The sequence below is a fragment of the Eriocheir sinensis genome, chromosome 37, assembly GCF_024679095.1.
Source record: "Eriocheir sinensis breed Jianghai 21 chromosome 37, ASM2467909v1, whole genome shotgun sequence".
NCBI lineage: Eukaryota > Metazoa > Arthropoda > Malacostraca > Decapoda > Varunidae > Eriocheir > Eriocheir sinensis.
Genome location: NC_066545.1, coordinates 14367764 through 14393371, shown reverse-complemented (window position 1 = coordinate 14393371; position 25608 = coordinate 14367764). Strand labels below are relative to the sequence as shown.

Sequence of the window (25608 nt, the reverse complement as noted above, 5' to 3'; positions counted from 1 at the left end):
GAAGTGTTAAAATGTTTCCAAACGTAGAATAGAGAAAATAATAGAGAAAATAAGATACGAAAACAGTAAAAAAAAGCCGTAAAATGATAAACACAGAGAGAGAGAGAGAGAGAGAGAGAGAGAGAGAGAGAGAGAGAGAGAGAGAGAGAGAGAGAGAGAGAGAGAGAGAGAGAGAGAGAGAGAGAGAGAGAGAGAGAGAGAGAGAGAGAGAGAGAGAGAGAGAGAGAGAGAGAGAGTCTTCGTATAAATAGTTCCACAATAATATTAAAAAAAAGAATTAGCCTACCACATAGAAAAAGCAAGAAAATAAAACAATTACTACACAAAAGACGCTGAAATAATGGCGGTGATGATGGTGGTGATGGTGGTGGTAATATGATGGTGGTGATGAGAGTGGAGGAGTGGAGTTGAGAGAGGTGGATAAGAGTGGTGGTGATGGAGTAATAGTTATAATGGTGATGAGGATTGGTGGAGAGGTGGAGGAGAAGAGAGATTATCAAGGGTGGTGGTGGAGGAGATGGTAAACGTGGAAGAGGTGCTCGTGGAAAAGAGGATAGAGAAAGAGGAAGAGGAAGAGGAGGAAAGGGAGAGAGAAAGGGGGAGGGATAAGAGGAAGAGGAAGAGAGGGAGAGAGAAAAGGAGAGAGAGGGAGATGATAAAAGTGGAAGAGGTGCTCACGGGGAAGAGGATAGAGAAAGAGGAAGAGGAAGAGGAGGAAAGGGAGAGAGAAAGGGGGAGGGATAAGAAGAAGAGGAAGAGAGGGAGAGAGAGAGAAGGAGAGAGAGGGAGATGGTAAAAGTGGAAGAGGTGCTCACGGGAAAGAGGATAGAGAAAGAGGAAGAGGAAGAGGAGGAAAGGGAGAGAGAAAGGGGGAGGGATAAGAGGAAGAGGAAGAGAGGGAGAGAGAAAAGGAGAGAGAGGGAGATGGTAAAAGTGGAAGAGGTGCTCACGGGAAAGAGGATAGAGAAAGAGGAAGATGAGGAAAGGGAGAGAGAAAGGGGGAGGGATAAGAGGAAGAGGAAGAGAGGGAGAGAGAGAGAAGGAGAGAGAGGAACAGTCTAAGAAAGTAAGGAAGGTGTGTTGCTCAAGATCCATAAAAGGGAGTTACGTACTGGCCGGCGTGTGTGTGTGTGTGTGTGTGTGTGTGTGTGTGTGGGCGGGGCTGCAGTAACGACGTGCCGCTGGTGGAGGTGGAGGTGGAGGTGGAGGTGGATGGTGCCTCTAACACCTTGTCTCCACCACCACCACTACCAAACTTGCGTGAGGAAGAGAATAACATTAACTTGTGGATTAAGTCAGCTGTGGTGATTTCTGGGACTCGAATCCGTGTGTGTGTGTGTGTGTTTCTTTGTTGTCCCCGTGTGTGTGTGTGTGTGTGTGTGTGTGTGTGTGTGTGTGTGTGTGTGTGTGTGTGTGTGTGTGTGTCGAAGAGATTACCACGTCTAAAGAAAAAAAATAATGTTTGTGTAAATAAGAATGTAAACGAGGAAAATGCGAGCTTGTCAATTTCTATATATATATATATATATATATATATATATATATATATATATATATATATATATATATATATATATATATATGAGAGAGAGAGAGAGAGAGAGAGAGAGAGAGAGAGAGAGAGAGAGAGAGAGAGAGAGAGAGAGAGAGAGAGAGAGAGAGAGAGAGAGAGAGAGAGAGAGAGAGAGAGAGAGAGAGAGAGAGAGAGAGAGAGAGAGAGAGAGAGAGAGAGAGAGAGAGAGAGAGAGAGAGAGAGAGAGAGAGAGAGAGAGAGAGAGAGAGAGAGAGAGAGAGAGAGAGAGAGAGAGAGAGAGAGAGAGAGAGAGAGAGAGAGAGAGAGAGAGAGAGAGAGAGAGAGGGGCTTGCATGTATAGGGGCATAATAGCTAGCGGGAAGAGGAGGATAAAAGAAAGGAAGGAAGCGCCCGAATTGAGCTAAAGGGAATCGATATGACAAAGGCGGAGAATCTTCAGAAATAGCTTGCTGGCGGCGCCGAAGGGGAGCGCCGACCCCCTCGCTGCCCTCCCCCTGCGCTCCCTCGTTTAACCCGGAGAGAAGAAAGATAAACGAGTGAACGGCGTGTAAAAATAACAATAATAACCACAAAAGAGGGCTTGAAATCGATATCCACGCTGTCTGGTTTGATTTTAAGGAATGGGTACAGAAAGGAAAGGAATATAGGAAAAGAAATGGATGATCAGCGCGTAAAAACAACGAAAATAACCACAAAACAGACCTCAAAACCGATAATCACACATACATAACGTCTTTTTAAGGAATCTGGTTCGTTTTAAGGAATGGATGAAGAAAGGAAAGGAACAAAGGAGAAGAAATGGATGACCAGCGCGTAAAAATAACAATAATGACCACAAAAGAGGCCTTGAAATCGATATCCACGCACTCTGGTTTGATTTTGAGCGGTGAGTAAGGGAAGGAAAGGGACAAAGGAAAAGAAAAAGGATGGCTGCCGTATAAGAATAACACTAATGGCCACAAAAAAAGGCCATTGAGATCGATATCCTTACATACAAACGTCTCTAAAGATATTCTGGTTGTTTTTAAGTCGTGAAAAAGGAAAAAAAATGTAATTAAGGAAAGAAACGGTTGGCCAGTGTATAAAAAAATAATAACCACAAATAAGGTTTGAGAATCGATATTTACACATATAAAATGTCTCTATAAGGAATCTGTGTTTTATTAGCCGTGAATTAGGGAAACAGAAGAACACAGGAATAAAGACTGGCTGGCGTACAAAATAAGTTAAAAGTACGTAAAAATAAACCTTCATATTCGACAACAACACTTTTAAAACGTCTCCATAAACAATCTGGTTAGTCTTTAAGCTTTGAATATGAATAACACGACAAAGGAAATGAAAATGATATTGACGTGTAAAAATAATTATAGCAATCCCCCAAAAGGCTTCGTATTCGATAACAACACTTTTGAAACGTCTCCATAAACAATCTGGTTAGTTTTTAAGCTTTGAATATGAATAACACGACAAAGGAAATGAAAATGATATTGATGTGTAAAGATAATTATAGCAATCCCCCAAAAGGCTTCGTATTCGACAACAACACTTTTAAAACGTCTCCATAAACAATCTGGTTAGTCTTTAAGCTTTGAATATGAATAACACGACAAAGGAAGCGAAAATGATATCTGGCGTAACAAAAATGATAATAGCAATCCCCCAAAAGTCTTCGTATTCGATAACAACACTTTCACACTGTCTATAATCATTCTGTCAGGTCTTAAGCGCTAAATGTGTATATCAAAGTGATGGAATATGTAAAAACGATGTGTGAAGGTGACGCCAACAGCCACACAAAGGTTTTTCAATTGGCCAAAGGTTTTCACACACCCACAAAGTCTATGATTGGTTATATAAATGATTGCCCGGTGGATGATACGACAGAAAAGGAAAATAAGCAGACAAGAGTGTAAAAATGACACCAAAAACTGCAATACAAGCGTTCGTGATGGAGATCCACACACATACAACGTTTTCTTAAGCAATCCAGACTTCACAACGTCTCCAAGTTATCTGAATGGCGTTAAAATGAGCAAGAAAGAGCTAACAACCGAACGAATATTAGCAACCGCAAAATAAAATAAAAAACTTCGTAATGAATATCCACACATGTAATTTAAATTCAACAACATCTCTTATTCAAAACCCGGACAGCGTTAAAATGACCCAAAACGAAAACCAGCATCAAAAAACACAATAAAAACCTTCGTAATGGACATCCACGCACACACAGACCGTCTCTTCTTGCAATTCAGACTCCAAAACAACTCTATACAAAACCTAGACAGCGTTAAAATGACCCAAAACGAAAACCAGCATCAAAAAACACAATAAAAACCTTCGTAATGGACATCCACAAACACACACACACACAACGTTTCTTCATACAATTCCAACTCAATAACCCAGACAACGTTAAAGTGAGCAAGAACGACAACCCGCCACCACCACCGCGCCACATCAAAACACCACCGCGCAGCTTTTTATATGACTTCTTACTAACGCCGTCCTCTTGCATGTCACGAGCTCGCTTCTTTTTACCCCTTCCAACCCTCCAGCGCCTTGATCCATGTTTCTTGCAGCCGCGTTCCCGTCGCCTAAAGAGAACGGATGGGAGACCTCAAAGGGGAGCTCAGACTTAATACTCTCCCATTACAGACTGCGCTGACGTCAAGACAAACGGTGAAGGGGGACTCTACTGGAGGGTCTCTGAGGGCTGATAAAAGCTCACCAGGGAGGGAGAAGTAGAGTAGTGTGCGTTGAACAGCATTGGAGCTTAGTGGGTAATGGTGGAGAGCTCCTGGTATAGAGAGAGCCAAAGTGAAGTTCAGATTCGCTTCGTGTTGTTCAAGTGTTTGTAGTTTTAAGGGGATGGATGTGGCACTGAAGAGGCTGTTGAGAGGTGGCTGATTCAGGGTCATGGTGAAGAAGAGAAACAAGAGCTCGTGGTGAAGGGAGACTCAATAATATGTTCAGAATCCTAATGTTCAAGGGATGTTTATGTTTTCATAGGCGAAGTGTGATTCTAAAGAGTGATGTTAAAGCTCATGGTAACGAAAAAATACCATGATATCGAGGTGTGAAGAGAGATTCAGAGAGATGTTTAAATTATCTGTCTTCGTGATGTCCAAGTGACGTTTATGTTTGAAAGGCGATGGATGGCTTTGAGGAGTGACGTTCAAGTTAAAAATGACGAAAAGAAACAAGAAACCGTGTTGAGGGGAGATTCAAAGAGATGTTCTTCGTGATGTTCAAATGTATGAAAGGTGAAGAGGGTGACGTTTAAGAGTGAAGTTCAGGATCATAGTGACGAAAGATTCAGGAACGTCAAATTATCTTCGTGGTACTGAAGTGACATCTATATTTAGGTGACGAAGGGTAGCCGGTGACGCAAGATACAGAGAGGCGTCTAATTATCTTCGTGGTACTGAAGTGACATCTATATTTAGGAGACGAAGGGTAGCCGGTGACGCAAGATACAGAGAGGCGTCTAATTATCTTCGTGGTACTGAAGTGACATCTATATTTAGGTGACGAAGGGTAGCCGGTGACGCAAGATACAGAGAGGCGTCTAATTATCTTCGTGGTATTGAAGTGACATCCATATTTAGGAGACGAAGGATAGCCGGTGACGCAAGATACAGAGAGGCGTCTAATTATCTTCGTGGTACTGAAGTGACATCTATATTTAGGTGACGAAGGGTAGCCGGTGACGCAAGATACAGAGAGGCGTCTAATTATCTTCGTGGTACTGAAGTGACATCTATATTTAGGAGACGAAGGATAGCCGGTGACGCAGATTACAGAGAGGCGTCTAATCATCTTCGTGGTATTGAAGTGACATCTATATTTAGGTGACGAAGGATAGCCGGTGACGCAAGATACAGAGAGGCGTCTAATTATCTTCGTGGTATTGAAGTGACATCTATATTTAGGAGACGAAGGGTAGCCGGTGACGCAAGATACAGAGAGGCGTCTAATCATCTTCGTGGTACTGAAGTGACATCTATATTTAGGAGACGAAGGATAGCCGGTGACGCAAGATACAGAGAGGCGTCTAATCATCTTCGTGGTATTGAAGTGACATCTATATTTAGGTGACGAAGGGTAGCCGGTGACGCAAGATACAGAGAGGCGTCTAATCATCTTCGTGGTACTGAAGTGACATCTATATTTAGGTGACGAAGGGTAGCCGGTGACGCAAGATACAGAGAGGCGTCTAATTATCTTCGTGGTATTGAAGTGACATCTATATTTAGGTGACGAAGGGTAGCCGGTGACGCAAGATACAGAGAGGCGTCTAATTATCTTCGTGGTACTGAAGTGACATCCATATTTAGGTGACGAAGGGTAGCCGGTGACGCAAGATACAGAGAGGCGTCTAATTATCTTCGTGGTACTGAAGTGACATCCATATTTAGGTGACGAAGGGTAGCCGGTGACGCAAGATACAGAGAGGCGTCTAATTATCTTCGTGGTATTGAAGTGACATCTATATTTAGGTGACGAAGGGTAGCCGGTGACGCAAGATACAGAGAGGCGTCTAATTATCTTCGTGGTACTGAAGTGACATCTATATTTAGGTGACGAAGGGTAGCCGGTGACGCAAGATACAGAGAGGCGTCTAATTATCTTCGTGGTACTGAAGTGACATCTATATTTAGGAGACGAAGGATAGCCGGTGACGCAAGATACAGAGAGGCGTCTAATTATCTTCGTGTTATTGAAGTGACATCTGTATTTAGGTGACGAAGGGTAGCCGGTGACGCAGATTACAGAGAGGCGTCTAATCATCTTCGTGGTATTGAAGTGACATCTATATTTAGGAGACGAAGGATAGCCGGTGACGCAAGATACAGAGAGGCGTCTAATCATCTTCGTGGTATTGAAGTGACATCTATATTTAGGTGACGAAGGGTAGCCGGTGACGCAAGATACAGAGAGGCGTCTAATTATCTTCGTGGTACTGAAGTGACATCTGTATTTAGGAGACGAAGGGTAGCCGGTGACGCAAGATACAGAGAGGCGTCTAATCATCTTCGTGGTATTGAAACACAAGCTGGTGACGCAAGATTCAAGGACACGTCAAAATTATCTTCGTGGTAGTGCAGACACATCTATAATTAGGAGACAAAGGGGTAGCACCTCATAATGACAGACCCGCATTGTTTATTATATCAATCTAACCCTCTATCTGTTTACGTATCTATTTATCTATCTATCTGTCTACCTCCCTCTCTTTCTCTCTCTCTCTAGACAAGGTTGGGAAGAAGATGAGGAACCTGCGAGGCTTCGTTGGGATGGTGAAGAAGGTAGTGCAGTGAGCCTAGTGGCACGCCCAGCTCGGGTTGGCAGCGGCGTGCGAGCTTCTTTTTAGCTGGTTAAGTCGCCTCACACTCTCCATCTCACTTGCTACTTACTTATATATTTGTCTACGCCTTGACTGACCTACTTACTTACCTAGCTGGCTGCGACTGGCTATACGTGCGGCCTGGCTGGCGTGTGGCTTGATATTTTGTTTTTCTTTTGTTTTCGTGTATATATTTTGAGTTTATTTGTATGTTTTCATTGTCTGTTTGTGTTTCTGTTTAAGTTGTGAAGCGCTATCCCCCTCTCTCTCTCTCTCTCTCTCTCTGGCTATCTATATATACGCCTCTATTCTACCTTTTTTTTGTTGTCTTGTTTCCATATGTATAGTTTCGTTTTTTTATCCTCTTAGTCGTTTTCTTTGTAGTTTTTATAGGTTGTGAAACGCCTATCTCTCTCAATCACTGGTTATTTGTATATACTTTCTTCTCTAACATATTTTTTTTGTCTTTTCTTGTTTCTACGAACATAATTACGTTCTTTGTTCCTTTGGTTGTTGTTTTTCCGTCCATATTGGTTGTGGAGCTGTTCTCGGCTGCGACTGGCTCTTGTGAATTGCTTTAACAGTTATGATTGACCCTTCTGAAATGCTCTTGCGTCAGCGATGGGTCCTGTAGTGGCTTTGTGTCTTGTCAGCTCTTAGATCTATTCTTTTTGTGTCTGTGGTTGGCTTTTGTGGGCTGTTCCAGTGCTGCTAAATGGCCGCTGCAAGTTTTTGTGTTCGTGGTTGGCTGTAGCAAGCTGTTGCTTGTTGTGCTTGTGGCTGAGCCGAGTGACTCTCTCGGCGTAACCTTGTTAAGCTTTCGGTTTGTTTCCCAAGGCTTGATCGCTGTGTTCTGTATGGCTTCCTTGTTCTTCGCTGGTGCCTTGCAGTGTGGCCATTGTGGGGTCGTCAACTGCTTACTTAATGGCCGTGGCCCGAAGGTGTCATTCCTTCTGTATGTTTGTCTTCCTCTCTCTGTAGAGTGGAGTGCATCAAGGCCCTCTAACTTCATTATCTCCACTCAGTGTGTTGCGCCGCCAGGTGGTCTGAGGTGCCTCCGCTGGCTGTTGACGCTCCCACACCGCATAAAGTTTTAGAGTTTGTAAACATACATTTAGGTGCAAGAAGTTATCGCTTCTAGAATGGACAGACACCGACGGGCCGGGCGACTCACGCAGACTCGATGCCTCTGCGCCTCGCTCGTCTTGTTTACAGTCTTGTTAAAGTCAACTTGATGGATGAGAATCTGGCCGCTCCTCAGTGACCGCCACTCAGAGCAACGTATCCTCCTCCAGACGGTCACGAAAGAGAGAGAGAGAGAAAAGAAAAAAAAAAAACGGACGAAAAGCGAAAGGAAGGCGAAGGTTGTCCATCACGCCCCATGTCATGTTTAAGAAAAGTGGCGGGCAGGTAGGCACATCCATCACGCTGACCTGAACAGACTGGGCGAGAGGAAACACGCATCCTGTGCACGCCGCTTTAGCTGTGCGCCTTGAACCATAAATAAAGTGATAAACGAAGCCTTCTTTAAGAGGCTATTACACTGGGCAAATTTTCCGTGGATCTTCAGTCAAACCACGATTTCCGCATTCTCATTTGTTTCTTGTTATTGCTTCTGCTGATGATGGTGAGTAATACCGTCGTCCTTCGGTGAAATCTACCGTAGCTTTGGAAGATCGTGGACACGTCAGAAAACCACGGAAATATATGAGAACCACGCCAGCGGAAATCGTGGTTTGACTGAAGGTCCACGGAAAATTTGCCCAGTGTAATAGTCCCTTAAGCGAGTGTGTATAGCTAACGCACTCTATTACGTCGATGTACGTCAACGACCCATCTCTGTATATAACCAGTCTTCCATGTGTTTGTGTGTGTGTGTGTGTGTGTGTGTGTGTGTGTGTGTGTGTGTGTGTGTGTGTGTGTGTGTGTGTTGATGTGGCACCGTTCTTACTATATATCTTAAATTTCCGGGACTAATAATAATCATAATCCTTCACCAACCCCCAAAATATATATCTCCCTTCACCCTAAACCATGTAAATAAAAATATGGTGACTCTGTACTACTGTGTTGCTTCCATTGTGTTTCTTTACCGCCATTATCTTTGTGTTCTGCCATCATATGTTACTCTGCGCGGAAAACAATGTGTCCCCCGTCAGCTATTAAACACATCAAACGGTAAAAAACAAAAGCCTCTCGTAATCAAGCTTTTCATAAAACGCATTCTAACCCACTCAGTCTCGTCCACTAACTTCAGATTCTTCATTCGTTCTAGTGTCATGGTGCTAACTACGGATGTGCTAATAGTTGTACAATCACACTACGTATTGCCTGGGGGTTGGGATGTCAGGTTCCTCCCTTCTCCCTTGTTGTATACGTACGTGCAACAATAAACTAACAATCAATCAATCATTCAGTTCAGTTGACGAGGCGAAGTTCAATCTTTGCAACGGTACATGTCACTAGTATTTTCACAGTGGGTTCTGCTCTTGTGCTATGATTCCTCTTTGGGTCAACCTTTTGCTGTGTTTAACCTTCTGCCTCAACAACGGGAGTCCAGCGTGACCAGATTATCGTACTCAGAACATTGCATTTATAAGTTCCATTTCCCCAAACTATCGTAGCCACACCACTAACGATATCCAATTAAAGTTCGTGTTAAAAACGTACAGTATCGATATTTTTATACTCATGGGCCAGAAACCGCAAATTACGTTGTTTATCAGTTCCAGGCCCAAAAACTATCGGAGCCACACCACTAACGATATCCAATTCAAGTTAGTGTTAAAGCCGTACAGTATCGATGTTCTTTTTTTATACTCATGGACCAGAAACAGAAAAAAAAGCCAATGAAAACCCCTGCAATTTCTATGACAGGCTTTTCAGACAGTCGTATTGAGGTGGCGATACGTTTAAAACCACGGGCTTCAAAGTACGGTCATCTGGTAACGTTGGAACTGGACACACATTTTTTTCCGCTGCAGGCTGTTCCCAATCACTGGTCTCGGCTCACTCCTTGACTGCTTGGAACATGTCTGTCTGAGACGCTAAAGTGCAGTGTGACTCAGTGCTGGTGTTCCGCCACTAATGTTTTGTGTCTCTTTGCTCTGTCAAAGTAAAATAACCAACCCTAATGATGCTGGCCCGCGTCGCTCCTAAACTCCGCCTGCGCCGACGGGAGGAGCTGGGGGATGAGGAGGGGGAGGGGGAGGTAAGATGGGGAGGGGGGCGACAGCGGGGAGGGAAAGGAGAGGCCTGGCCGGCACGGCGGAAAGAGTTTATGATCTGAGTAAAGTAAAGTCCACGCCGCCCCCTCAACGCCTGCAGGAGCCTTGAAGCGGCCTCAGGTTGTCCACTGCTCGTCCATCCCTTCAAGCTAACATTCAAGCTCACGCCAAACAGCTAACGTTACGGATAATCTCATTCTGCCATTAAATCTTTGCCTTGATGAGCGGCTGAGTCTTGCAGGCGCCTTGCTGCGTCCTCAGCATCGCGCATGTCATTCTTACCCCTGAAGTAGCCTAAAGACTTCCCAACGTGGGTGTCCGGAAGTGGCGGTGTCCCAGTGCCGCGGACACGCCTATAGGGACACCGCACCCCGCCAAGCCCCGGCCTGGCACCCCCGGGACCCCCAGGCCCACGCGTGTCCCAGGCCGTGGCGCGTCCTCGGGGCGTGCGGGAGTCTCATTAGTTTGGACATAATCGCCTTAAGTCATAATCAACCTCCGGCCGCCGCCCCGTCAGCCACCGCCCCGGGCCTCCCTCCCTCCCCGCCGCCGCCCGCCGTGTGGACAAAGCCCGACGCAGCATGGCGGGGCTTTCCTAACATTATACATCTTTGTATTTTTGGTGACATTTCCAGCCATTTTTAACACGTGTATGTGTATATATGTTGTTTTATGGATGAAGCTGATTTTCGGCTTGGCTGCAGCTTCCCACTCCCGCTCCTTTTGAGTGTCTTTACGATATTTTTGTATAGAGTTAGACGGCTTTTGACTAGCGCCACTTTTTACCTAGCAATAGTCCATGCTAGTGTTATGATGCTTCTCAACGTCCACCAGACAGTGACTCTTTTATAACGAAATATGACTAAACTTAAATGATGCATGTTAATACTTTTAAGCCATTTAAAGCTAAACAAAATATTATAATAAATGAACTACTTTTTCTTCCAAATAGTTTTATGACAGATACAAATACTTTCAAACCTAAATCAGTAACATTAACCATCGAGAGAGTAGGACGCCAAAACGCGCGGCCCTTCGCTGACACACCCGGCAGGACGCATCGCTCCCGCCTGCCTCGCCTCCGTCAGGGCAGGATGCGGGCTGGGCGAGGGGCGCCTTGATGGTCCTGCCACGCGAGAACGTCCTGCCGAGTGTGTTGGTCTGGGTGGCTGGGCAATGTTGTATTCGGCGAGTGTTAGGGAGAGAGACAGACTACGTAGGTGCATGGAATGTCTCAGGCAGGATCATTCTTTTCCTTTTTCCTTCCCTTACAAATGAGAGCGTTTAGCACGAAATATTTCTGCGTCACGTGCACGGAATGTTTCGTGGGTCAGTGTTTCGTGAGCTCTCCGTCAGTAGATCGAGGCGCCCCGAGTAACGCACCGCCCCACCCCAGCAGCAGGGAACGCGGGAGCCGGAGGTCACCATCCGCCTCAGCTCGAACAGCGCGCGGCTCCACAACCAGGTGCGCTACGACCTGACATGCGGGGCGTACAAGCGTGTGGCGAGCAGCGACGAGGACCTCACCCTCGACCTGCTGACCCTGCCCTCGAGGGTCATACACCGCGACCTACACCACCAACTCCAGGAACAACAACATCAGCAGCAGGAGCAGAGCAAGCAGACAACGGAAGGTGAGGCTACAATATCATATGGCTTGGAACTTTTGAGGTAGGCTACACGTAAGAGTATCAACGGCAGTGTCAGTGTGCCAGTAAATGAAACCGATCACTCTAGCACCGTGGAGTTTAACGCGACAGCCTCTTAAAGTTAAATCAATCATTGTATCACCGTAGAGTTTAACGTGACAGCCTAAAGTTAAATCAATCATTGCATCACCGTAGAGTTTAACGTGACAGCCTCTTAAAGTTAAACCAATCATTGTATCACCGTAGAGTTTAACGTGACAGCCTCTTAAAGTTAAACCAATCATTGTATCACCGTAGAGTTTAACGCGACAGCCTCTTAAAAGCTAAATCAATCATTGTATCACCGTAGAGTTTAACGTGACAGCCTCTTAAAGTTAAACCAATCATTGTATCACCGTAGAGTTTAATGCGGCAGCCCCTTAAAACCACATGATGGGTAGACTCAAACAAAACTTCACCCTTGCCACTTAAAACCTGGCAGTCAAGTTAAACAGCAGGAGTTGAAGCTTGTTACCGTAATGAGGACGAGATAACAACAGATTTTAATACCACAACCACTAAAACAAATGCCTACGAGTAGACTGATATCTTAACCTTCACCTTTACCACTTAAAACATGATAGTCTAAATGAATAGGAGGAGTTGATGCATATTAGCCAGACAAAGAAAGAAGAAAAAAAAAAAACAGTTAAAAGACAATTAAAAAAGACATACAATGCGATTAGTGAGAAGATGACGTGATAAATATAGGGGTTTGAGGTGCATGATAACAGCAAGGCGACATTAAACAAAAATAAAGAAAAAGAAAACGAAAAAGATAAAAACACAAAGACAGAATGAAAAAAATAAAGAGAAAATAAGGTTAAAAGAAATTAAAAAGATAGACAAAAGTGGATGAAATTGGACAAAGACAAAGAAAGAAAAAATAAAGAAAAAATAAAGTTAAAAGACAATAAAAAAGATGGACAAAAGTGAAGGAAACAGGACAAAGACAAAGAAAGAAAAAATAAAGAAAAAAATAGTTAAGACAATAAAAATAAGATAGACAAAAGTGGACGAAATAAGACAAAGACAAGAAAGAAAAAATAAAGTTAAAAAACAATAAAAAAAGATATAGACAAAAGTGGACGAAATAAGACAAAGACAAAAACGAAAAAATAAAGTTAAAAAACAATAAAAAAAAGATAGACAAAAGTGGACGAAATAGAACAAAGACAAGAAAGAAAAAAATAAAGTTAAAAAACAATAAAAAAGATAGACAAAAGTGGACGAAATAGAACAAATACGCCAAAATGAATAACGGTAAAAAAAAATAATGGGGTTTTAATGGATCTATCGCAGGGGGAGGGGGGGGGGGGGGAGTGTGGTGTGAGGTGTGGCGTGCATCAAAGCAATACCCTTATCCCTCCAGCAGGCGCAGACGCTGGGCGGCGGCTGATGGAGGAGGTGTACAAGGACATGGTGAGCCAAGTCGACCTGGCTAAGCTCGACTCGCAGCCCAACCCATTCAACTTCTCCGAGCGAGTTTCACAGACCAACAGGTTTTCGCACAGGGTAAGGAGGCCCCAGGGGAGGAGTAGAGGCGGTGTTACTTTACGGGGAGGAATAACGGGAGGGAAGGGGAAGGGGAGAACTGACTGATGGGAGGGAAAGGTGAAAGGGAACTGAGGGGAGGGAAGGGGAAGGGAGGAACTGAGCGGAGGAAAAGGTGAAGGGGAACTGAGGGGAAGGCAGGGGAAGGGAGGAACTGAGGGGAGGGAAAGGGAAGGGAGAAACTGAGGGGAGGGAAGGGGTAGGGGAACTGAGGGGAGGGAAAGGGAAGGGGATACTATGAAGCGGTTGGTGCGTCTTGTATAAGGTAGGGGTATACACTATAGCTGCGCGCGGCCTCGGTGCTAATCTCCGTAGCATTAGCCCTAGAGAACTAAATGCTTGATGGAAATGCTGTCTACCGTATATACAAAAAAAAGGAAAAGCTATTGATAAGCTGACTGATATGAGTAGTTTATTTTTTTATAGTTTTTCGGCTTTTTGTTTTTCCCCTTGAGCTGGTTCCTTTACTGTAAACAAAACAAATAGTACCAGTATTAAAAAAAAATATATATCATGGGGGTTAAAATGTATCTAGCCATTAAGGAATATATTTTCTTTCTCAACTTTTCCGTCTCATCTCTCACTCCGCCTCGCCCCATTAAGGGATGTATTCTCTTTCTCAACTCTTCTGTGTCGTCTCTAACCCACTCCGCCTCGCCCCCAGAACCTCGCAGTGCAGACGGAGGCACCGCCGAGCACTACCTTCGCCCACACCGTCGGTCCCGCTGAGATTACCGAAGCCTACAGTGCCAACTATGAGCTTCTACTGGACCGGGAGATGGAACGGGAGAGGGAGGAGCGGGAGGAGGAGCGGGAGAGAGACCTAAGCAGGGAGCGGGGAGGAAGGAGGGTGAGTATGTATATATGCATGAGGGAGAGAGGGAGAGAGGAAGAAAAGGGAGGGAACGAGAGAGAGAGAGAGAGAGAGAGAGAGAGAGAGAGAGAGAGAGAGAGAGAGAGAGAGAGAGAGAGAGAGAGAGAGAGAGAGAGAGAGAGAGAGAGAGAGAGAGAGAGAGAATCTAAGAAGGAAAGGGAAAGAGAAGTAAGAAAGCAAGACATGGAAAGAAAGAGAGAAAGAGAAAAATAAAGGAGTAAGAAATAGATGGAAAGAAAAAAAAAACAGGGCGGAGGGAAGCATAGGCAAGCGGGTGAGTGCTCGTAAGTCAAGACCAACCATGATAAAACAAAAGACAAACGCAATTCAGGTAATGGAAGGAAATCATTACCCTTCCCTCTAACTAAGCAAGCCCGACCCTTCCTACCATAAGGCGCTGCGTGTCCGAGGGAGATAATCTGCCGGGGAGATAATCTAGCGCGGACCCTTCCTGTGCGGGGTAAATTAAGGCAAATAGCTGGACCCGCTCGCTACAAGTCACCCCGTCAGCTGGAGGGACGTGACGATTAACTAAAGTATACAGAAAGGTCACAGTACGGTAAAATGACTAACCCAGAACCCCTCATCCCCCTCCCTCTCTGCCATCGCTATAGGAGGTGATTGGTTGGATGAAAGGAGGTTATATATATCCATGGGTAGTTGTATGTCACTGGTGGTAGCTCGACCATTCAGGGAAGTAAAGTGACGGAACAAGCCGAGGCAGCAAAACTATATAGTCGCCGCGTCACTTCGGGGACTCGCCATTCGCGCCAATCCCGGACAGAATCTTGGCGGCTCAGTCTCCTTCCTTCGCCCTGTTAACTGCCTTCCTTCTTTCGTCCTGCCACTTTCCTTTCTTCCCTCGTTCCTTCCTTCGTTCCTTCCTTCCTTCCTCCCTTCCTTCATTTCTTCCTTCCTTCGTCCTGTCATCTCCTCTTTCCTTCCTTCGTCCTGTCACCTTCCCCCTTTATTCCTTCCTTCACTCTGTCACCTTCCTTCGGCCTTCGTCCTGCCATCCTTGACCCACAACAAAAATGGTTTCCGGCGCCTACACTGTATTTTTTTTCGATTGATTTGATATAATCCCGTCTGGAATTTTAAGAGGTTCATCTTGCTATCCACCCCCCTCGCCTCGCGGGGCTGGGGAGCGTAAGGGGGCCCAAGGCCTTCCTGGCGAGCGTCGCAGGGCTCAGGGTTCCGGCAGGGCGCCTCGGCTCCCCCGGAGCGTCCACCTCCGTGTCGGAGATCCCAAGGGTCCGGGGGTTGTGGGGGGTGAAGTTCCAGCAAGACAGTTCCTGACCTCTTACTAGCCAGACGACACGGTCATGACACGTTTCAATGGAAGATTCGACGCTTAGGGAGGCAAAATTCCCCTAAGCAAGGCAAGTGTCATGACATCAACGATAAAAAACGAAAAAATCCAAAAAAATCAAAAAAATCAAAAAATACCAAAAAAAATTGTCTTGTTTTGCTTTGTTTAAAGGGTCTTGTATGTTGGTATGGAGGGTCTTTTCTGGGGAGAAGGAGACTCACGCGTTCCAACATACAAAACCAGGAAAAGTCGATATGAAAACACCAAGAGAAGGAAAGCATAGAAAGGAACAACAGAAAAAGGGAAATGCAGAAAAGGAACACCAGAAAAATGATAGCACAGAGAACGAACATCAGAAAAAGGAAAATAAAGAAACTTATCCACCTTTCGGCCAAAACCAACACCACAAAATTATGGGCGAGTCGCTTCTGGGAGGAAAGCGGTTCAACCAGACCAAGGAACATCAGAAAGGATGAAAGAAACATCAAGAAAAGGAAAATAGAAAAAATCATCCACCTTTTGGCCTAAAATAACATCACAAAATTATGGGCGAGTCGCTTCTGGGAGGAAAGCGGCTCAACCAGACCAAGGAACATCAGAAAGGATGAAAGAAACATCAAGAAAAGGAAAACGTTCAGACCAGGAACATCAGAAAGGATGAAAGAAACATCAAGAAAAGGAAAACGTTCAGACCAGGAACATCAGAAAGGATGAAAGAAACATCAAGAAAAGAAAACAAAAAAGTCACCCAGCTTTCGGCCCCTGGGGCCGCAGGGTGGGTGACGGGTGAGTCTCTTCTGGGGAGAAGGAGGCTAACCCAGACCGTCAAGAAAGGAAAAAGAAAAAGAAATTAAAACCGAGAAAAGAAAATGATATTACACCATCTAGCAAAGAAATAAAAAGTCACCCAGCTTTCGGCCCCTGGGGCCGCAGGGTGGGTGACGGGTGAATCTCCTCTGGGGAGAAGGAGGCTAACCCAGACCGTTCAGAAAGGATAGAAAAAGAAAATTAAAACATCGAGAAGGGAAAGTTAATTTACAACATCTAGCAAAGAAATAAAAGGTCACCCAGCTTTCGGCCCCTGGGGCCGCAGGGTGGGTGACGGGTGAGTCTCTTCTGGGGAGAAGGAGGCTCATCCACACCCAGCAACACCAACAGAAGGAAAAGAAAGAAAACATCGGGAGAAAAGAAAAGAAAACATCCAGGGAAAAGAAAAGAAAGGAAAAGAAAACATCCAGAGAAAAGAAAAGAAAAGAAAACATCCAGAGAAAAGAAAAGAAAACGTCCAGAGAAAAGAAAAGAAAACATCCAGAGAAAAGAAAAGGAAAGGAAAAGAAAAGAAAAAAAACAAAGTAAACAAAACAAAACAAGACAAAACAAAAACAAAACAAAATAAAATAACATAATAAAAAATAAATAAACAACCCTATAAATAACAATTTAATTTAGCAACTGGGATGGAAGTGGTGGTGGTGGTGGTGATGGTCGTGATGGTGGTGGTGGAGATGGTGGCGGTGGTGATGGTGGTGGTGGTGGCCGGCTTCACTTGGAGGGCCTTGGCGAGCAGTCTAGTATGTAAGTCTGTGCAAATAACCCTACAAAAGCCTATCCCTCTCCCTACAGACGCCTTCCCCCGGGGCGCTGGACCCTCTGGAGGTGGCCAGCAGCTCGGGACGAAGGCACAGCGAGCGGGCGGGCCTGGCGGGGCTTGGACAGGCGGCCAAGGTGGTGGAGAGGATGGTCAACCAGAACACCTATGACGACATATGTCAAGGTAAGGGTTTGGGGGAAGGGGGAAGGTTGGGGAAATGGGTACAGCTTGGGAAATGGGTAACAGATTCAGATAGACACAAAGATGAAGATATGAGAAAGTTAAAGGAAAATATAGAAGGGTAGAGATAAAGATTGATAGATAAGGTAAGATAGAGATGAAGAAAGGGGATAGATAAGGGTAAGATGCTGGAATGTATGAGGGTGAAGATAAAGGGAAGGGAAAGGATAAAGGGTAGATAAATATAAGGAAAAGATAGATTAGGGAATGATAAATATAAGGGAAAAATATTAGTGAAAGGAAAATTAGAGAAAAATAAATGGAAAAACGAAGATAAGGTAAAATAAAGAGAAAGATAAAAATGAAGAGAAATAAAGATGAGGTAATGATAAAGACAAAGAGAAAGATATTGATAAAGATAAACTAAAATAAAGAAGAAATACAGAAAACGTAGAGAGATAAATAAATAAGGCTGAAAATAGGGATAAAAAAAGAAAGTTAAGAGAAAGAAAAAAAAAACAGAGAAGGAAAGGATAAAGAACCCCAAAATGTATAATAGGCAAAAAAATAATGGAGTTTTAATGGATCTATCGCAGGGGGGGAGAGGGGGGGAGTGTGGCGTCAGCTGTGGCGTGAGGTGTGGCGCGTGGACCGTTTAAAAGAAAAAAAAAAGAAGGAAGTAATGGCGTGCGTGCGTGTGTGTGTGCGTGCTTTCCGGTACAGACAGGAGTAGACTATAAAAGACAAAGGGGTTAATGAAGAAAGCCTTGGGGGAGGTTGTGTGTGCGTGTGTGTGTGCGTGTGTGTGTGTGTGTGTGTGTGTGATAATAATAATAAAACGTAAACTGCTGTCATGTCTTTTTTCTCTTTCTCTCTCTTTTTCTTCATCTCTATCTTTTTCCCTTTATCTTTCCCTTAAGTCTATATGTCTCACTATCTTGATCATTTCTCATTATCTTTTCACTCTCTTCATTTTTCTTTTTTATATTTTTCCCTCTTAAAATTTTCTTCCCTTTCTCCCTTTCTTTATCTTTCCCTTAACTCCATATTTCTCGTTATCTTGATCTTTACTCTTTATCTTTTTTCACTATCTTCGTTTTTCCGTTTAATTTCTCCTTCTAACTTTTCCTTCCCTTTCTTCCTTTCTCTATCTTTCCCTTAACTCAATATGTCTCGTTATTTTGATCCTTTCCCATTATCTTTTTCATTATCTTCAACTTTCCCTTTTATTTTCCCCTTTTAACTTCTCCCCATTCTCTCTCTCTCTCTCTCTCTCTCTCTCTGTATATTCCATTTTTATCCTTTTGTTATGTTTTTCTTCTTTTACTTTACTTTATTTTCTGGCGTGTCGTGTGAGCGTCATGCATGTTTCACGGTGTTTTATTACTCCAGTTTTATTGTGGTTGTTTCTATCTTTCTCGCTGTTATTGTTGTCGCCATGCACGGGGGGTCATATCGCGGGCTTATCCCGTCTCTCTCCCCATCCTCCCGTTGGCGCCCCCCCCGCCACCTCCCCTGCCCAGCCCATGCGAATTCAAGGCTTCCAGTGGCGGGAAATCTATGAGTTGGCGTGTAATGTAAGTCATCGAACTGGAATGCGAGGAGAAAAATAGCTGTATATTATTTGTCTGGTCGGATATTTGCACGGTGGGTGGGTGAGTGAGTTTGTTGGTGCGCTGGTTAGTAATTAATCAGTTAGTAGTCAATAAGGTAGCTTTAAATAGCGAGTTAGTCAATTAAATATGTCGTGATTATATGGTAGTTAGGAATGGTAGGTATTTTTTTTTCTCTCGTTCGTTTTCTTTTTTTTCAGTACAGGAAGCAACTCAAGGGCAACAACAATGAAGGTGTAGGCCTATAAAAAAAAAGCCCGCTAATCGCATCTCACCAGTTCGGGCTGCGGGTGTAGATATATCATTCCCCAAAACTAGATCAAAAGAGATTTCCCAAAGATAAGACAAGTTGATTCAGTCGCTTAAGTACTCCATTCTTAGAAGATATTAAATTGTAGGAAGGAAAAAAGCGACAAAAACGGTTCCCAGTTTCTGAGGAGCGTGGCAGAGGCAGGAGCAGGAGTAGGAGCAGGAGGGGAGTCAGGCAGTTAGCAGGTTCAGCAAAACAGCAAGCAAGCAAAAAGTGAGGGTGAAATATAGCTTATGAAAAAAAAATAAACGTCGTGCTGGGCTGGAAATGGCCGAAAAAACAACAACAACGCGTGAGCTAGATTTGAACGTAGAGGTAGTAGGAAAGAAATATGGACTTGGGGTGAAATATGGCACAAGAATGATTGAACGCGTTGGACTGAAAAATGGTTGAAGGAAAATGCGTGAGCTAGATACGAACGCAGAGGAAGTAGGAAAGAAATATAATCGTGGGGTGAAATATGGCACAAGAATGATTAGACGCGTTGGACTGAAAAATGGTTGAAGGAAAATGCGTGAGCTAGATACGAACGCAGAGGAATTAGGAAAGAAATATAATCGTGGGGTGAAATATGGCATAAGAATGATTAGACGCGTTGGACTGAAAAATGGTTGAAGGAAAATGCGTGAGCTAGATTTGAACGCACAGTCAATCTCGTCTTTGCTCCTATTTTCCTTTCTTGTTCTTGTAATTCTTGTTTTTATCTTGTTTTCTTTTCTCGTTTTTGTTTTCTCGTTATTCTTGTTCTATTTCTCTCACATTTTCTTCTTTTCTTCTTCCTCTTTTTTCTTTTAAATTTTCTTTGTTCTTCTGTTTTTGTTCTTGTTCTTGTGTTTGTTCTTGCTCTTCTTGTTCTTGTTTGTTTTTATTCTCGTATGCAGCCGTGGGGTGAAATATGGCATAAGAATGATTAAGCGTGGACTGAAAAATGGTTGAAGCAAAATGCGTGTGTGCCAAATATGAACGCACAACTACTAAGAAAGATGGACGTTGGGTGAAACATGGCGTAAAAAAGAATAAAGGTGTTGGACTGCAAAATGGTTACAGGAAATTAAAGTCTGCCATGAATACGGAGGCAGAGAAAGTAAGAAATATGGAAGCTGACAGGCAGAGACGTCGGGTCATATACTCTTTAAAACACATCGACGCTCAATCTTATATATTTAAGGCTTTCGTGGGCGTTTCGAGCATTTCCAGGGGTAGTTTTATGACCCCGGTGGCAGTTCGACCCTTCCTCTGTCCCATGAACCTAAGAAAAGACTCATTAGAACCCGACTGATCTCCTTTTTGGCCCTTGGAACAGTGGCTCTTGAGAATATCGTAATGGCCATTCTTGAACATATCTGCGCTCAACCTCACATGTATTTTAGTCTTTCGTAGGAGTTCTGAGCATTCCCATGGATAGTTTTATGACCCTGGTGGTAGTTCGACCTTTCTTCCGTCCAATGAACCTAAAGAAAAACTCATTAGAACCTGATTAATCTCCTTTTTAGCTTTTGGAAATAATTAATGTGAGTGGCGGAGACGTCTGAAAATAGCCTACCGACCTATGCAAGCAAGAAGGAGTTGAAGGGATGACGGCGTGACACCCCAGTTCTTCATAACGAGAGAAAGGACTTTAATAACTCTATCAGGATTATGTCTACTGGGGGTTTAGGCGAGGGCAAAAAAAGGAGAAAAAGAGAAAGCAGCTGAGTCGGTCTTATATCAGCGAGATCCGACAAATTACCGGCTTATACAATGGACATTCACGACGCTACCATAGTTCGTAAGCTGATGGGCGCCTGGCATGACTTCCTTCCCGCCTTTGTCTGATGCTTTTTTGTTTTGTTGGTTAGCGTGGCGCACCGTGTTGGAGTTGATCTTTCTTTTTCTTCATTCTTTTTCTATTGGTTTTTATTTGTCTTGTTCTTCTTCTTGTTCTTCTACGGTGGTTATTGTTCTTCTTCTTCTTCTTGTTCTTGTTTTCTAGTTCTTGTTCTTCGTTTTATTCTTGTTTTTCTAGTTTTTGTTCTTCGTCTCCTTGTTCTTGTTTTTCTAGTTCTTCATCTTCTTGTTCCTTTTTTGTTCTTCGCCTTCTTATTCTTGTTCTATTATTCTTGTTCTTCGCCTTTTTATTCTTGTTTTTCTAGTTCTTGTTCTTGTTCTTCGTCTCCTTGTTCTTGTTTTTCTAGTTCTTCATCTTCTTGTTCATTTTCTTGTTCTTCGCCTTCTTATTCTTGTTCTTCGTCACCTTGTTCTTGTTTTCTAGTTATTGTTATTATTCTTGTTCTTCGCCTTTTTATTTTTGTTTTTCTAGTTCTTGTTCTTGTTCTTCGTCTCCTTGTTCTTGTTTTCTAGTTCGAATTACTCATCATCTTCTTCTTATTCATGTTCTTCGTCTTCTCCTTCTTCCCAATACACACCACAAAGCGCAAAGGAACTCCCGTCGTCACTATTTCTCTTCCTCTCCTCAGATTTCCGGTACTGGGAGGACGGGAGTGACGAGTTCCGGCCGCTTGAGGGTTCCTTGCTCCCCCTCTGGAAGTTCCACCACGACAGGTCACGCCTCCTCGTAGTGACCGATCTGTGCTGGAGCCCCATCTACCCCGACCTCTTCGCCGCCGCCTACGCCCCCTCAGGTACGTGGGCGGGTAGGGTATTTTCAGTTTCTCATGTTTTCTTTGTTCTTTCTTTGTTCGTCTTATTTTTGTTCTTGTTCTTGTTCTTGCTCTTCTTTTTCTTGTTTTCCATTTTTCGTTTTCTTTTTCATTCTTTTCCATTTGCTTCTTCTTCTTTCTCTTAATTGTTCTTTTTTCATTTTGTTTTGCTTCTTCTCCTTTCTCTTTCTTGTTCTTTATTTTCTTTTTCTTTCTTTTTTTTCTTTATTTATTTTTTTTCCTTCTTTTTTCGTCCTTCTCCTTCTTTCTCTTTTTTTGTTCTTTATTTTCTTTTACTTATTTCTTTTTTTACTTTATTCCTTCTTTCTTCTTATTTCGTTCTTCTCCTTCTTCTTCATCTTCGCTTGGCTGGAGCTTCGAAACTAACCACGGGGAGCTCTGGAAAATACCCCCATTGTAATTCCCACCACTCAAAACTACCCTAAACAACTCCACCTAAACCTAACCTAACCTAACCTGCTCCGTTCAAGACTGACTGCCGCCGCATACCAATAGACGGACAGGGAATACATGGGCGGGTAACGAGCCTAACGTGACTCGTGGGGGACTTTATCCTGACTTACGAGGGTGGAGGAGGGTGGAGGAGGGTGGAGAAGCGTTATTACTGTCTGCACATGATCGATCGGGGGGCAAAGCGAGACTGTACAGCTGCAGAGACGTGTAATGGTATGATTTTTGTGGTGTGATAATGTTGCGGTGTGAGGGAGGGATGGATAATGGTGACTCGTATGCAAGGTTTGGTTAGGGTGATGATGGTGGTGGTGGTGGTGGTGATGGTGGTGGTGGTGATGTGGTGGTGATTGTGGTGATGGTGGTTATTGATGAGATTCAGTCAGTTTATTTAAGTAGTAGTTTGATTGTAATTCTTGTTCTTTTTCCTGCTGTTATTGTCTTTTCCTTTTTTTTTATTTCTTCTTCTTGTTATTCTTCTTGTCTCCTGTTCTTGTTATTGCTTTTTCTCGTTATTTTTGTTCTATTTCTCTCTTACTTTTTTCTTCTTCCTCTTTTTTCTTTTTAGTTTTCTTTGTTCTCCTTTTTCTTGTTTTTGTTTTGTTCTTGTACTTGTTCTTGTTCCTTTTGTTCTTGTTCTTCTTGTTCTTGTTTTTGGTTTTCTTGTTTTTGTTCTTATTTTTTCTACTTCTTATCATTATCACTGACTTCTTCCACAGGCGAGGGGGGCGCCGGGCCGGGGGGCGTGGGCATGCTGTGTTTGTACTCCCTCAAGAACCCGTCCACGCCCGAGAGAGTGTTCCGAGCTCCCTGCGGCGTCACCTGCCTCGCCTTCCACCCCAAGGTAAACACGCGTCTCAGGTCACAAGTCTCAGGTGTTCCGCATGACCCCCTCAACCTACATGACCTTTCCTCATGACTCCACAAGACTGACGTATACTTATAATGACCTCAAAGGAAACGAAGTAAAAGTACCCAATGGTTTTAATAAGATTCTAGTACTATGGTCTGGCTTTACCACACAATTTATTTATTTCTTTTTTTTTTCTTTACGCCCTTGAACTGTCTCCTTAGTTGTAAAAAAAAAAATCCATCCTTCATTTTAGTTCGTATATATCAATCAGCCACTATAAATAAAATTCGCCTGCTGTACTTATTTTAGCCCCCCATCAAAGGTCGAAAGTTTACATCCATGGGTCATAAACAAGAGCCGAGGTGAGTCTAGTTCTCCTTTCAGCATGGCAGTGTCTTCGCGGCGGGCTGGGCGGACGGCTCGGTGGTGGTGTACGAAGCGCGGCGACCAGGCGAGTCAGCCGGGCTCACCTCCTGCACGGGCGAGGGCAAACACCTGCTGCCCGTGACACAGGTGAAGGGCGAGCACTGTTGCCAGATTATCGTACTCAGAGCCTCGTATTTATCGGTTTCTGAGCCATAGCTATTGCCCCCCCTCAAAAAAAAAAAAAAAAAAAATAATTAACCATTTTAACGATAACTAGCCTATATATGAAGGCAGTTATTGGGGGCGAGGAGGCAGTTTGGGGGTCGGAAATTGATTGGCAAACATAGGAGGCTGAGTACGACAATCTGGCAACGTTGGGGGCGAGTCGACTAAGTACTGCATTCTTCCACGTACAACATTCTTCCACATGCTACATATTCTTCCAACGATTGAGTTCAGCCTCTCGATTCTCTCCTTTGCAAAATTCGTGACTGTCATCATTGAAAAGTCTACCCTATATACAACCTTTACCACAACTATGTATTAATATCTCGATTCTTAAACCCTTCAACACCTATACAACATCCCCCGTCATTACCTCATTCAGCTTTCTCTTGTGATCCTGTGCTCGCCAGTATCTCTATCCAAGTATTCCCCTATTTCTAATCTTGCCAAGGCCTACAGCATCCCTCCTCTCCATATCTAAGTGAGGAAATATACGATCTAAACCGTCACATTTTTTATCAGTTCTCGCCTTGTCTCTCTCCTTCGCCTCCAAAACCCAATATAGCCAACACCAGGGTCAAGAGAATAGAGATTTTGGCCTTTTTTTCTAGTCTTCACTTTCTCCCCATTCTCTTTTTCTCTTTTCTTTGCCCTCGCCTAACCCCCCCAGTAGACATTATCCCGATAGAGACACGTAGGCTATCTCTCGCCGCCATGAACCTTATACACAACTCTTTTTCTCCCTGGCAGGTCCGATGGGTACTAACGGAGCCCGGGGAGGACCTGTGCCTTTACTCGGTGGCCCAGGACGGCAGACTAACGCAGTGGCAGGTTCACTCCTCCGTCCTCATTCACACCGACCTCATACAGTTCAGACCTGACCTCCCGCGCGCCCCTCAGCCCCAGGACAGAGTGGCGCTCGAAGGTGTGTTCTCCTTCTGAATTTGTGTGTATTTCGGCACCCGCTAGTGGAATGTATATCGCAAACGGAACAAAGTTAAAGGAGTCACTCTAACACGATCGAAAACTTAATCCCATATCATCCCGTGTTTATCCGAGGAATGCCTTGGATCTTGGGGAACTGTCGCATTAGGTCCCGCAAGAAGTGCTCGGCTTCCTTCTTCGAGTCCTGCCTTGCTAACAGCGTGGTCGAATGCTGGAGTAACGCCACTAACTTGTGTGCCAAAGCCTTATTCTCACGTATCTGTCTTGAACATGAGACTCGTTCCACTTGACTTATTCCCCTCTCCAGAAATCATCATACTGGACTACCCTCTCCACCTTTTCTTCCCACCGCTTCCACTTTCGTCTCCTTCCCCCATTACTACCCTCTCCACCTCCTCCTTCCATCGCTTCCACCATCATATCCATTTTCTCCTTCCACCGATAACATCTTCGCCTCCTTCCCCCACTACTACTCTTTCCACCTCCTCCTTCCCATCTCTTGCACTTTCATCTCCTCCTTCTCCACCTCCTCCTTCCATCGCCTGCACCTTCATCTCTTCCCTCAGGCATCGGGACGTGCGTGGCCTTCCGCCCTGACAACGAGAAGGTGATGCTGGTGGGCGTGGACACGGGCGCGGTGTTCCAGTGCACGACATCGGACACGGCGCACTCCCTCATCCGCTACCCCGCCCACACCGCCCCCGTCAGGCAGGTGCTCTGGAACCCCTACCACAACCACGTCTTCGTCTCCTGCTCCGTCGACTGGACCGTCAAAGTGTGGCTCCAGTATAACTTGTGAGTCCGTGTGTGCGTGCGTGTGTGTGTGGGTGGGTGTGGGGCGGTGCGTGCGTTTGTTTGTACATGTTGTTTGCC

At 44.2% G+C, this 25608-nt stretch overlaps 1 protein-coding gene and 1 long non-coding RNA gene across 9 annotated transcripts in view; one reads left to right on the top strand and one right to left on the bottom strand.

The window, feature by feature from the left end:
* The window catches only part of LOC127008308 (uncharacterized), a 36402-nt gene that overhangs the window by 8010 nt on the left and 2784 nt on the right, over positions 1-25608 (bottom strand). The window lies entirely within an intron of this gene.
* The window catches only part of LOC127008307 (dynein axonemal intermediate chain 1-like), a 31140-nt gene that overhangs the window by 3891 nt on the left and 1641 nt on the right, over positions 1-25608 (top strand). The window contains exons 1-9 of one of the 4 annotated variants that reach the window (XM_050880177.1): positions 11065-11748; positions 13178-13317; positions 14021-14206; positions 17166-17316; positions 21693-21857; positions 23066-23190; positions 23584-23712; positions 24541-24715; positions 25302-25530. In XM_050880177.1, the coding sequence (XP_050736134.1) occupies positions 13201-13317; positions 14021-14206; positions 17166-17316; positions 21693-21857; positions 23066-23190; positions 23584-23712; positions 24541-24715; positions 25302-25530 (1277 nt within the window). In that variant the 5' untranslated portion in view covers positions 11065-11748; positions 13178-13200. Of the gene's footprint in view, positions 1-11064; positions 11749-13174; positions 13318-14020; positions 14207-17165; positions 17317-21692; positions 21858-23065; positions 23191-23583; positions 23713-24540; positions 24716-25301; positions 25531-25608 lie in introns of those variants that run through there. The other 3 variants (XM_050880176.1, XM_050880178.1, XM_050880179.1) reach the window with 3 other exon arrangements.